At 48.5% G+C, this 12,957-nt stretch overlaps 2 protein-coding genes across 3 annotated transcripts in view; one reads left to right on the top strand and one right to left on the bottom strand.

Annotated features, from left to right (window-relative positions):
- LOC110514195 (lysyl oxidase homolog 4) overlaps positions 1-569 on the top strand; it is a 33,423-nt gene extending 32,854 nt beyond the window's left edge. For both annotated transcript variants that reach the window (XM_036947987.1, XM_036947988.1), the window contains exon 15: positions 1-569. This exon is cut by the window's left edge and continues 2,093 nt beyond it. The gene's annotated coding sequence lies outside the window, so the exon portion shown is untranslated.
- A 4,376-nt stretch (positions 570-4,945) lies between these two features.
- Positions 4,946-12,957, bottom strand: part of LOC110485475 (coiled-coil domain-containing protein R3HCC1L-like) — a 19,187-nt gene continuing 11,175 nt past the window's right edge. Inside the window, exon 7 of the mRNA XM_036948118.1 lies at positions 4,946-6,766. Within this exon, the coding sequence (XP_036804013.1) occupies positions 6,711-6,766 (56 nt within the window). The 3' untranslated portion in view covers positions 4,946-6,710. The remainder of the gene's footprint in view (positions 6,767-12,957) is intronic.

The following is a 12,957-nucleotide window of genomic DNA, read 5'->3' as shown; positions in this document are numbered from 1 at the left end:
TTTCATGGTGCTAACGTTTAGCCTTTAAAAAAATAAATATAGTAATGTATTGCAAATGTAGTTTTATATGACCTTCTAGAATATCGTCCTGTAGGTTTGTAATTTATACTTTAATATGATGTACTTTTGACTTAAAACGTTTTGTCCCTTTCTGTAGTTGTGTTGTTCATAAGGTAACTTTCCCACGAGTCCCAGGTGTTCCAGCAACCCCGGTTGGAAGATTCCTGGAATCAGGAAGTAATAAGCAGGACATCTGGGAAATATAGGAATCTTACAACTGGGAATTTTGGAAAAGTTACCAGATTTTTTAAAGAAATGTGCAACTCTAGTTTTGTATTGTTTGTGTTTTATTAGGATAAATTCTGTAGTTGCTGTCATCAGTCTGTTTTAACACCAGTGAACCTCATCATACAGGTATATTATAGTGACCAGTAGAGCTCTGGTTAAAAGTAGTGCTCTATGTTTTGGGGATAGGGTGACATTTGGGATGCACTATGGTTGTACCTAATAAGTACTGCACCTGATACTTGGCAATGGTAGAGAACAATAAACGTCAGATTTCCAAACGATATGGCTCTTTTGGTACCTGGTCATTTGAGTGTATAGCATTTGATGATTCATACTATCATTAGCTATAGAATGTACATTTAAACTCCTCATGATTAAACCATGAGAAACCTCTCATTCATTCAAAAAGAGCAGTGTGGATATAGAGCCATGACCTCCATCCTGACCTAGGGAACCTAGAGGCTTTACTGCCGTTTCCAACCACACACACACACACACACGTCCTCTTTAACCCAACCAATTAGAGCATGTACTCAATATGCTGCCTATTTTAGCTGCGGCGTGCTGAGATGAGTGTGTTTAAGTTTTAGTCCGTGTCTAACTATAGCTGTAATGCTGTAGTCAGAAAAGGCGTATTTAGGTCACATTCAAATAAACAACCGCCAGAGGCTTAGAAGACACATCAGGCCTACCGTATATTCAACAAGCCCCAGATCTGCTGCATGTTCATTCAACAGGCCCGAAACAGCGAGGCGCAAACTGAACTTGTCCAATGAGGAATCTACATCGTTGACTTCCGTTGCAAAACGTTATGCACTAATGAATACAACCCTGGTCAGTACATTCATTGGAAAAGCATCACAGAGGATATAGACTGGCAGAGCAACTTGAGTCCGTTTCAACTTCCTCTGCTTCCTATTGCTTTCTCTTTCCCTCCTCCTATTCCCTCTCCTCCCAGTCTCCCCCCCCCCATCACCTCCTCCTCCTCCCTCTCCTTCTCTCTTCAAGGTGATTGATTAGGATCCCCATGGCGACAGCTGGTCTCACTGGGGTCCGACACATAACGAAAAAAGACATTACAGGTTAAATACTTTACATACACAAATCCTCCTCTTAGCAGTATTAGGGATCTCTCACCAGAAACGTCCTGACTCCCTGGTCGGGTCCAAAATCACACCCTATTCCCTATATAGTGCACTACACTACATGGGCACTGGTTAAAGGTAGTGCACACCACAGGGAATAGGGTGCCATTTGGGACCTCTTCCTCTTCCTTCCTCCAGTCTTAAACACATGGTTGACACTGCGGTTAAACGGTTGCTTGGTAACTACTGTGTTCCAACCTACCAACCTCCACGCCATGACACGTGGGCATTGGGTTGGCATGACAGCTGGCATCTCTCCCTATAAAGACCTCCACCACATATGTGTCTGTGGTTCTCAAGACTGAAGATGAAAGTGTGGAACGGGACAAGTCCTAAGCAGCCCGGCTGGAGTGCCTGTTAGACTGGCACATTGTGGTTAGTGTGCGATCGCCAAGCTTGTAGCCCCCGCGGCACGTTACCTCATAAAGCCTGAAGCTCTGATATTATCATGGTCTGACCACAGATCTCACATCACGCTATGGCAGGGCTGGGTGGGTGGCAGGGTTGGGTGGGTGGCAGGGCTGGGTGGGTGGCTGGGTTGGGTGGGTGGCAGGGCTGGGTGGTTGGCTGGGTTGGGTGGGTGGCAGGGCTGGGTGGGTGGCAGGGCTGGGTGGGTGTGTGGCAGGGTTGGGTGGGTGTGTGGCTGGGTGGGTTGGGTGGGTGGCAGGGTTGGGTGGGTGTGTGGCTGGGTGGGTTGGGTGGGTGGCAGGGTTGAGTGGCTGGGTGTTTAGGCTGGGTGGGTGCGTGGCAGGGTTGGGTGGGTGGGTGGGTTGGGTGGGTGGCAGGGTTGGGTGGCAATGTTCAACCAATGACAGGAGTTGGAATGGAATTGCTCCCAACTCAAACAAAATATGCACAAACAGACAGGCAGCAAGGAGCAAGAGAGAAGCAGCAAGGAGAGAGAGAAACAGCAAGGAGAGAGAGAAAAGCAGCAAGGAGCAAGAGAGAAGCAGCAAGGATAGAGAGAGAAACAGCAAGGAGAGAGAGAAAAGCAGCAAGGAGCAAGAGAGAAGCAGCAAGGATAGAGAGAGAAGCAGGAAGGAGAGAGAGAGAAGAAGCAAGGAGAGAGAGAGATGCAGCAAGGAGAGAGAGAAGCTGCAAGGAGCAAGAGAGAAGCAGCAAGGAGAGAGAGAGAAGCAGCAAGGAGCAAGAGGGAAGCAGCAAGGGGAGAGAGAGAAGAAGCAAGGAGAGAGAAGCAGCAAGGAGTAAGAGAGAAGCAGCAAGGAAAGAGAGAGAGGCAGCAAGGAGAGAGAGAAGCAGCAAGGAGAGAGAGAGAGGCAGCAAGGAGAGAGAGAAGCAGCAATGAGAGAGAGAGAGGCAGCAAGGAGAGAGAGTGAGAGAGAAAAAGGCAGCAAGGAGTGAGAGAGAAGCAGCAAGGAGAGAGGCAGCAAAGAGAGAGAGCGAGAGAGAGAAAGGCAGCAAGGCGTGAGAGAGGCAGCAAGGAGAGAGAGAGAGGCAGCAAGGAGAGAGAGCGAGAGAGAAAAAGGCAGCAAGGAGTGAGAGAGAGGCAGCAAAGAGAGAGAGCGAGAGAGAAAAAGGCAGCAAGGAGTGAGAGAGAGGCAGCAAGGAGAGAGAGGCAGCAAGGAGAGAGAGCGAGTGAGAAAAAGGCAGCAAGGAGTGAGAGAGAGGCAGCAAGGAGACAGAGGCAGCAAGGAGAGAGAGGCAGCAAGGAGCGAGAGAGAGGCAGCAAGGAGCGAAAGAGAGGCAGCAAGGAGCGAGAGAGAGGCAGCAAGGAGAGAGAGGCAGCAAGGAGAGAGAGAGGCAGCAGAGAGAGGCAGCAAGTAGAGAGAGAGGCAGCAAGGAGTGAGAGAGAGGCAGCAAGGAGCGAGAGAGAGGCAGCAAGGAGCGAGAGAGAGGCAGCAAGGAGCGAGAGGCAGCAAGGAGTGAGAGAGAGGCAGCAAGGAGCGGGAGAGAGGCAGCAAGGAGCGGGAGAGAGAGAGGCAGCAAGGAGCGAGAGAGGCAGCAAGGAGCGAGAGAGAGGCAGCAAGGAGCGAGAGAGAGGCAGCAAGGAGTGAGAGAGAGACAGCAAGGAGTGAGAGAGAGGCAGCAAGGAGTGAGAGAGAGGCAGCAAGGAGAGAGAGAGAGGCAGCAAGGAGAGAGACAGCAAGGAGAGAGACAGCAAGGAGAGAGAGACAGCAAGGAGAGAGAGACAGCAAGGAGAGAGAGGCAGCAAGGAGAGAGAGACAGCAAGGAGAGAGAGGCAGCAAGGAGAGAGACAGCAAGGAGAGAGAGGAAGCAAGGAGAGAGAGGCAGCAAGGAGAGAGACAGCAAGGAGAGAGAGACAGCAAGGAGAGAGAGACAGCAAGGAGAGAGAGGCAGCAAGGAGAGAGAGGCAGCAAGGAGAGAGAGGCAGCAAGGAGAGAGAGGCAGCAAGGAGAGAGAGGCAGCAAGGAGAGAGAGTAATAAGGCCAAATGTATACCCATATTAGAGACATATATTTCCTTCAGATTACACAGATCCACAAAGAATTTGAAAACAAACCCAATTTTGATAAACTCCCATATCTACTGGGTGAAATACCAGAGTAGCAAGATGTGTGACCTGTTGCCACAAGAAAAGGGCAACCAGTGAAGAACAAACACCAATGTAAATACAACCCATATTTATGTTGATTTATTTTCCCTTTTGTCCTTTAACCATTTGCACTTACGACATTTGAAATGTCTTTGTTGTTTTGGAACTTCTGTGAGTGTAATGTTCACTGTTTATTTCACTTTTCTCTATTATCTACTTCACTTGCTTTGGCAATGTTAACATATGTTTCCCATGACAATAAAGCCCTTTAACTGAAATTGAGAGGCAGGACGAAGAGAGAGAGGCAGGACAAAGAGAGAGAGAGAGGCAGGACAAAGAGAGAGAGAGAGGCAGGACAAAGAGAGAGAGAGAGAGGCAGGACAAAGAGAGAGAGAGAGAGGCAGGACACAGAGAGAGAGAGAGAGGCAGGACACAGAGAGAGAGAGAGGCAGGACAAAGAGAGAGAGAGAGAGGCAGGACAAAGAGAGAGAGAGAGAGGCAGGACAAAGAGAGAGAGAGAGAGGCAGGACAAAGAGAGAGAGAGAGGCAGGACAAAGAGAGAGAGAGAGGCAGGACAAAGAGAGAGAGAGAGGCAGGACAAAGAGAGAGAGAGAGAGAGGCAGGACAAAGAGAGAGAGAGAGAGAGGCAGGACAAAGAGAGAGAGAGAGGCAGGACAAAGAGAGAGAGAGGGGCAGGACAAAGAGAGAGAGAGAGGCAGGACAAAGAGAGAGAGAGAGGCAGGACAAAGAGAGAGAGAGAGAGAGGCAGGACAAAGAGAGAGAGAGGCAGGACAAAGAGAGAGAGAGAGGCAGGACAAAGAGAGAGAGAGAGGCAGGACAAAGAGAGAGAGAGAGGCAGGACAAAGAGAGAGAGAGAGGCAGGACAAAGAGAGAGAGAGAGGCAGGACAAAGAGAGAGAGGCAGGACAGAGAGAGAGAGGCAGGACAAAGAGAGAGAGAGAGGGGCAGGACAAAGAGAGAGAGAGAGAGGCAGGACAAAGAGTTTAAAAATGATTTATTAAACGACCAATAAGAGAGAAACAGAGACAAACCCTGTTCACTGAACAATACAATAGGGAAATAAAATACAGTGTTTTTACAAACGTCAGGGAGCAACTGACTTCATCATGATGTTATTTGGTGTGTCGGTCCTCGCTCATCATTATTAAGCCGTTTAGATAGCTGGGCCCCAATGTCTCATTCGTCTCCGGGTAGAAGTGCTGATCTAGGATCAGTTTAGAACACAATTAATAAGGATTGTGTGGACAGGTTGGGACCTGATCCTGGATCAGCTCTCATACTCAAGACGCTTGACACACTATCCCTAAACTAAAAACAGTGCGCTTTAGCATGAGCAGAAACTGAGGGGGGATGATTCAAGATACACTTCCTGACTGAGATTATTTTTTTATAAGATTAATACATGTAACATAAATTAGGTCATAATTAGCTCCTCCCCATCAGCTGGTAATAAAACAATATAAAAAGTTAATAAAAACAGAATATGAGGGTATCGGGGGCGGGGTCAGTTTAATTTGAATTCCTGTCAATTCAGGAAGTACAGCGAAATTTCAATTCCAATTCTCCTCAATGCTTTTCAATGAGGATAATGTGGATTTGGAACGCGCTTCAGTTTCTGAACTGACTGGAATCTAAATGGACCTGACCCCAGCCCTGGAGGGGACACCACCTTACTGTTTAACTGTCACACTGTTCTGTCTAGCATCCGCTGGTGGTTGTTGACAACATCACGTCTTACACAGGGCCATCAGTGTGCTGTATGTGTGCAGGGTTTTGTTCCAGCCCACCACTAACAAAACAACAAATAAAGCTATTCTTCATGAATTAGGTGAATCAGCACAGCAGGTGTTTTAGTGCTGGGTGGGTGCAAAACCCCGCAGTGCATCCCTGTACTATACGCTCATCCATAATAACCTTGGCTACCCTGCATGGGAGCCTCCCATATGACCCCTAACCTCCATATGACCCCTAACCTCCATGTGACCCCTAACCTCCATATGACCCCTAACCTCCATATGACCCCTAACCTCCATATGACCCTGTTATCAATGTTAGTAGTGATGATTAATCTAAAGCTGACCAGGTTTCAAGAGAAAAACTTCTGCCAACAAACTCTGGGCTTTGGCTGAGTTCAGTTCTGTTCAGTCCAGTGTGGCTTCAGTACAGCTGCCCTGTGTAGGTGGGAGGGGGACAGAGGTGTGTCTAGTCCCTACGGTGGAGGGAGGATGGAGGGCAGAGGGGACAGAGGTGTGTCTAGTCCCTACGGTGGAGGGAGGATGGAGGGCAGAGGGGACAGAGGTGTGTCTAGTCCCTACGGTGGAGGGAGGAAGGGATGGAGGGCAGAGGGGACAGAGGTGTGTCTAGTCCCTACGGTGGAGGGAGGATGGGATGGAGGGCAGAGGGGACAGAGGTGTGTCTAGTCCCTACGGTGGAGGGAGGATGGGATGGAGGGCAGAGGGGACAGAGGTGTGTCTAGTCCCTACGGTGGAGGGAGGATGGGATGGAGGGCAGAGGGGACAGAGGTGTGTCTAGTCCCTACGGTGGAAGGAGGATGGAGGGCAGAGGGGACAGAGGTGTGTCTAGTCCCTACGGTGGAGGGAGGATGGGATGGAGGGCAGAGGGGACAGAGGTGTGTCTAGTCCCTACGGTGGAGGGAGGATGGGATGGAGGGCAGAGGGAACAGAGGTGTGTCTAGTCCCTACGGTGGAGGGAGGAAGGGATGGAGGAAGTGGTTCCTCTCCGTCAGGCTTTCCCTTCCCAGGCGTCGTCTCTCTGTTTAGCTGCCAGACGCTTCTGCTCTGAAAGACAGACAGACAGACAGACAGGTTGATAGGAGAGTAAATCAATACTACTACTAGTTGTCAATACTATCATAAAGACAAAGACTAGTTCCACTTTAAAGGAGCAACATGTAATATATTAGCCTTCATTTCTTCACGGTTTTGTGAAAGACACTTAGAGAAGTCCCGAAAGGCTCAGGACTGCCTCTTACCGTATCACTATCCAGAACACGTCTGTAGACAGGACATGAAGAAACGTATTGCTAATGTTGTCAACCTCTTGAACAAGAACTCCTCTTAACACAGGAAGTTGTACAAAACAGTCAGACCGGCTCGTCGCGGTCAAACAAAGAATCTAAATTCACAAGCGTTCAAAAAAATATGTTTCCTAGGTTACCTGTCTCTAACCACTAGGCTACCTGTCTCTAACCACTAGGTTACCTGTCTCTAACCACTAGGCTACCTGTCTCTAACCGCTAGGCTACCTGTCTCTAACCACTAGGCTACCTGTCTCTAACCACTAGGTTACCTGTCTCTAACCACTAGGCTACCTGTCTCTAACCACTAGGTTACCTGTCTCTAACCACTAGGCTACCTGTCTCTAACCACTAGGTTACCTGTCTCTAACCACTAGGCTACCTGTCTCTAACCACTAGGTTACCTGTCTCTAACCACTAGGCTACCTGTCTCTAACCGCTAGGCTACCTGTCTCTAACCACTAGGTTACCTGTCTCTAACCGCTAGGCTACCTGTCCCTAACCACTAGGTTACCTGTCTCTAACCACTAGGTTACCTGTCTCTAACCACTAGGTTACCTGTCTCTAACCACTAGGCTACCTGCCTCTAACCGCTAGGTTACCTGTCTCTAACCACTAGGCTACCTGCCTCTAACCACTAGGCTACCTGTCTCTAACCACTAGGTTACCTGTCTCTAACCACTAGGTTACCTGTCTCTAACCACTAGGTTACCTGCCTCTAACCGCTAGGTTACCTGTCTCTAACCGCTAGGTTACCTGTCTCTAACCGCTAGGTTACCTGCCTCTAACCACTAGGTTACCTGTCTCTAACCACTAGGTTACCTGTCTCTAACCACTAGGTTACCTGTCTCTAACCACTAGGTTACCTGTCTCTAACCACTAGGTTACCTGTCTCTAACCACTAGGTTACCTGTCTCTAACCACTAGGTTACCTGTCTCTAACCACTAGGTTACCTGTCTCTAACCGCTAGGTTACCTGTCTCTAACCGCTAGGTTACCTGTCTCTAACCACTAGGTTACCTGTCTCTAACCACTAGGTTACCTGTCTCTAACCACTAGGTTACCTGTCTCTAACCACTAGGTTACCTGTCTCTAACCACTAGGTTACCTGTCTCTAACCACTAGGTTACCTGTCTCTAACCACTAGGTTGCCTGTCTCTAACCACTAGGTTACCTGTCTCTAACCACTAGGTTACCTGTCTCTAACCACTAGGTTACCTGTCTCTAACCACTAGGTTACCTGTCTCTAACCACTAGGTTACCTGTCTCTAACCGCTAGGCTACCTGTCTCTAACCACTAGGTTACCTGTCTCTAACCGCTAGGTTACCTGTCTCTAACCGCTAGGCTACCTGTCTCTAACCACTAGGTTACCTGTCTCTAACCGCTAGGTTACCTGTCTCTAACCGCTAGGTTACCTGTCTCTAACCGCTAGGTTACCTGTCTCTAACCACTAGGTTACCTGTCTCTAACCACTAGGCTACCTGTCTCTAACCGCTAGGTTACCTGCCTCTAACCACTAGGTTACCTGTCTCTAACCGCTAGGTTACCTGTCTCTAACCACTAGGCTACCTGTCTCTAACCGCTAGGCTACCTGTCTCTAACCGCTAGGCTACCTGTCTCTAACCGCTAGGCTACCTGTCTCTAACCACTAGGTTACCTGTCTCTAACCACTAGGTTACCTGTCTCTAACCACTAGGTTACCTGTCTCTAACCACTAGGTTACCTGTCTCTAACCGCTAGGTTACCTGTCTCTAACCACTAGGCTACCTGTCTCTAACCGCTAGGCTACCTGTCTCTAACCGCTAGGCTACCTGTCTCTAACCACTAGGTTACCTGTCTCTAACCGCTAGGTTACCTGTCTCTAACCGCTAGGCTACCTGTCTCTAACCGCTAGGCTACCTGTCTCTAACCACTAGGCTACCTGTCTCTAACCACTAGGTTACCTGTCTCTAACCACTAGGTTACCTGTCTCTAACCGCTAGGTTACCTGTCTCTAACCACTAGGTTACCTGTCTCTAACCGCTAGGTTACCTGTCTCTAACCGCTAGGCTACCTGTCTCTAACCACTAGGTTACCTGTCTCTAACCGCTAGGTTACCTGTCTCTAACCACTAGGTTACCTGTCTCTAACCGCTAGGTTACCTGTCTCTAACCGCTAGGTTACCTGTCTCTAACCGCTAGGCTACCTGTCTCTAACCACTAGGTTACCTGTCTCTAACCGCTAGGTTACCTGTCTCTAACCGCTAGGCTACCTGTCTCTAACCACTAGGCTACCTGCCTCTAACCACTAGGTTACCTGTCTCTAACCACTAGGCTACCTGCCTCTAACCACTAGGTTACCTGTCTCTAACCGCTAGGTTACCTGTCTCTAACCGCTAGGTTACCTGTCTCTAACCGCTAGGTTACCTGTCTCTAACCGCTAGGTTACCTGTCTCTAACCACTAGGTTACCTGTCTCTAACCACTAGGTTACCTGTCTCTAACCGCTAGGTTACCTGTCTCTAACCGCTAGGCTACCTGTCTCTAACCACTAGGTTACCTGTCTCTAACCACTAGGTTACCTGTCTCTAACCGCTAGGTTACCTGTCTCTAACCGCTAGGCTACCTGTCTCTAACCGCTAGGCTACCTGTCTCTAACCGCTAGGTTACCTGTCTCTAACCGCTAGGTTACCTGTCTCTAACCGCTAGGCTACCTGTCTCTAACCACTAGGCTACCTGCCTCTAACCACTAGGTTACCTGTCTCTAACCGCTAGGTTACCTGTCTCTAACCGCTAGGTTACCTGTCTCTAACCGCTAGGCTACCTGTCTCTAACCACTAGGTTACCTGTCTCTAACCACTAGGTTACCTGTCTCTAACCGCTAGGTTACCTGTCTCTAACCGCTAGGCTACCTGTCTCTAACCACTAGGTTACCTGTCTCTAACCACTAGGTTACCTGTCTCTAACCGCTAGGTTACCTGTCTCTAACCGCTAGGCTACCTGTCTCTAACCACTAGGCTACCTGCCTCTAACCACTAGGTTACCTGTCTCTAACCGCTAGGTTACCTGTCTCTAACCGCTAGGTTACCTGTCTCTAACCACTAGGTTACCTGTCTCTAACCACTAGGCTACCTGTCTCTAACCACTAGGTTACCTGTCTCTAACCACTAGGTTACCTGTCTCTAACCGCTAGGCTACCTGTCTCTAACCACTAGGCTACCTGCCTCTAACCACTAGGTTACCTGTCTCTAACCACTAGGCTACCTGCCTCTAACCACTAGGTTACCTGTCTCTAACCACTAGGTTACCTGTCTCTAACCACTAGGTTACCTGTCTCTAACCACTAGGTTACCTGTCTCTAACCACTAGGTTACCTGTCTCTAACCGCTAGGTTACCTGTCTCTAACCGCTAGGCTACCTGTCTCTAACCACTAGGTTACCTGTCTCTAACCACTAGGTTACCTGTCTCTAACCGCTAGGTTACCTGTCTCTAACCGCTAGGCTACCTGTCTCTAACCGCTAGGCTACCTGTCTCTAACCACTAGGTTACCTGTCTCTAACCACTAGGCTACCTGTCTCTAACCACTAGGTTACCTGTCTCTAACCACTAGGTTACCTGTCTCTAACCACTAGGTTACCTGTCTCTAACCACTAGGTTACCTGTCTCTAACCACTAGGTTACCTGTCTCTAACCACTAGGTTACCTGTCTCTAACCGCTAGGTTACCTGTCTCTAACCGCTAGGTTACCTGTCTCTAACCGCTAGGCTACCTGTCTCTAACCGCTAGGCTACCTGTCTCTAACCACTAGGTTACCTGTCTCTAACCACTAGGTTACCTGTCTCTAACCACTAGGCTACCTGTCTCTAACCACTAGGCTACCTGTCTCTAACCACTAGGTTACCTGTCTCTAACCACTAGGCTACCTGTCTCTAACCACTAGGTTACCTGTCTCTAACCACTAGGTTACCTGTCTCTAACCACTAGGTTACCTGTCTCTAACCGCTAGGTTACCTGTCTCTAACCGCTAGGTTACCTGTCTCTAACCGCTAGGTTACCTGTCTCTAACCGCTAGGTTACCTGTCTCTAACCGCTAGGCTACCTGTCTCTAACCGCTAGGCTACCTGTCTCTAACCACTAGGTTACCTGTCTCTAACCACTAGGTTACCTGTCTCTAACCACTAGGCTACCTGTCTCTAACCACTAGGCTACCTGTCTCTAACCACTAGGCTACCTGTCTCTAACCACTAGGTTACCTGTCTCTAACCACTAGGTTACCTGTCTCTAACCACTAGGTTACCTGTCTCTAACCACTAGGTTACCTGTCTCTAACCACTAGGTTACCTGTCTCTAACCGCTAGGCTACCTGTCTCTAACCGCTAGGCTACCTGTCTCTAACCGCTAGGCTACCTGTCTCTAACCACTAGGTTACCTGTCTCTAACCACTAGGCTACCTGTCTCTAACCACTAGGTTACCTGTCTCTAACCACTAGGTTACCTGTCTCTAACCACTAGGTTACCTGTCTCTAACCACTAGGTTACCTGTCTCTAACCACTAGGTTACCTGTCTCTAACCACTAGGTTACCTGTCTCTAACCACTAGATTACCTGTCTCTAACCACTAGGTTACCTGTCTCTAACCACCAGGCTACCTGTCTCTAACCACTAGGTTACCTGTCTCTAACCACTAGGCTACCTGTCTCTAACCACTAGGCTACCTGTCTCTAACCACCAGGCTACCTGTCTCTAACCACCAGGCTACCTGTCTCTAACCACCAGGCTACCTGTCTCTAACCACCAGGCTACCTGTCTCTAACCACCAGGCTACCTGTCTCTAACCACCAGGCTACCTGTCTCTAACCACTAGGCTACCTGTCTCTAACCACTAGGTTACCTGTCTCTAACCACTAGGTTACCTGTCTCTAACCACTAGGTTACCTGTCTCTAACCACTAGGCTACTTGTCTCTAACCACCAGGCTACCTGTCTCTAACCACCAGGCTACCTGTCTCTAACCACCAGGCTACCTGTCTCTAACCACCAGGCTACCTGTCTCTAACCACCAGGCTACCTGTCTCTAACCACCAGGCTACCTGTCTCTAACCACCAGGCTACCTGTCTCTAACCACCAGGCTACCTGTCTCTAACCACCAGGCTACCTGTCTCTAACCACCAGGTTACCTGTCTCTAACCACCAGGCTACCTGTCTCTAACCGCCAGGCTACCTGTCTCTAACCGCCAGGCTACCTGTCTCTAACCACCAGGCTACCTGTCTCTAACCACCAGGCTACCTGTCTCTAACCACCAGGCTACCTGTCTCTAACCACCAGGCTACCTGTCTCTAACCACCAGGCTACCTGTCTCTAACCACCAGGCTACCTGTCTCTAACCACCAGGCTACCTGCAGCATGGTACTGGTTTGTCATTGACATTTGGCGCCAGTTACAGGATGAAATGTTCCATGACCTTTAAGTCAGCAGAGAGAACAGCTCCACAAGAACTCATGTTAACACAGGTGTGTAAGTAGTGACGTGTCGGTGTCACTGATAGACAAACACAGCACATGTTCATGTCTTTAAATGTCAATTTTAACGTCTTTTTTTTGGTCTGTAAAGTATTTTTCATGACGTGTCGGACCCCAGTAAGACCAGTTGTCTCCATTGGTGTCGGCTAACAGGGATCCTAATGAATCTAATAACCACACTGATGTACACATAGAATATACAACTTATATGATTAAGTCTACTGTATGAATCATGTGTATATGATTAAGTCTACTGTATGATTCATGTGATTATGATTAAGTCTACTGTATGAATCATGTGTATATGATTAAGTCTACTGTATGAATCATGTGTATATGATTAAGTCTACTGTATGAATCATGTGATTATGATTAAGTCTACTGTATGAATCACAGATGAGTGTATATGATTAAGTCTACTGTATGAATCATGTGTATATGATTAAGTCTACT

Source organism: Oncorhynchus mykiss, chromosome 17 (assembly GCF_013265735.2).
Source record: "Oncorhynchus mykiss isolate Arlee chromosome 17, USDA_OmykA_1.1, whole genome shotgun sequence".
Taxonomy (NCBI): Eukaryota; Metazoa; Chordata; class Actinopteri; order Salmoniformes; family Salmonidae; genus Oncorhynchus; species Oncorhynchus mykiss.
This window is presented reverse-complemented; position numbering and strand designations above follow the sequence as displayed.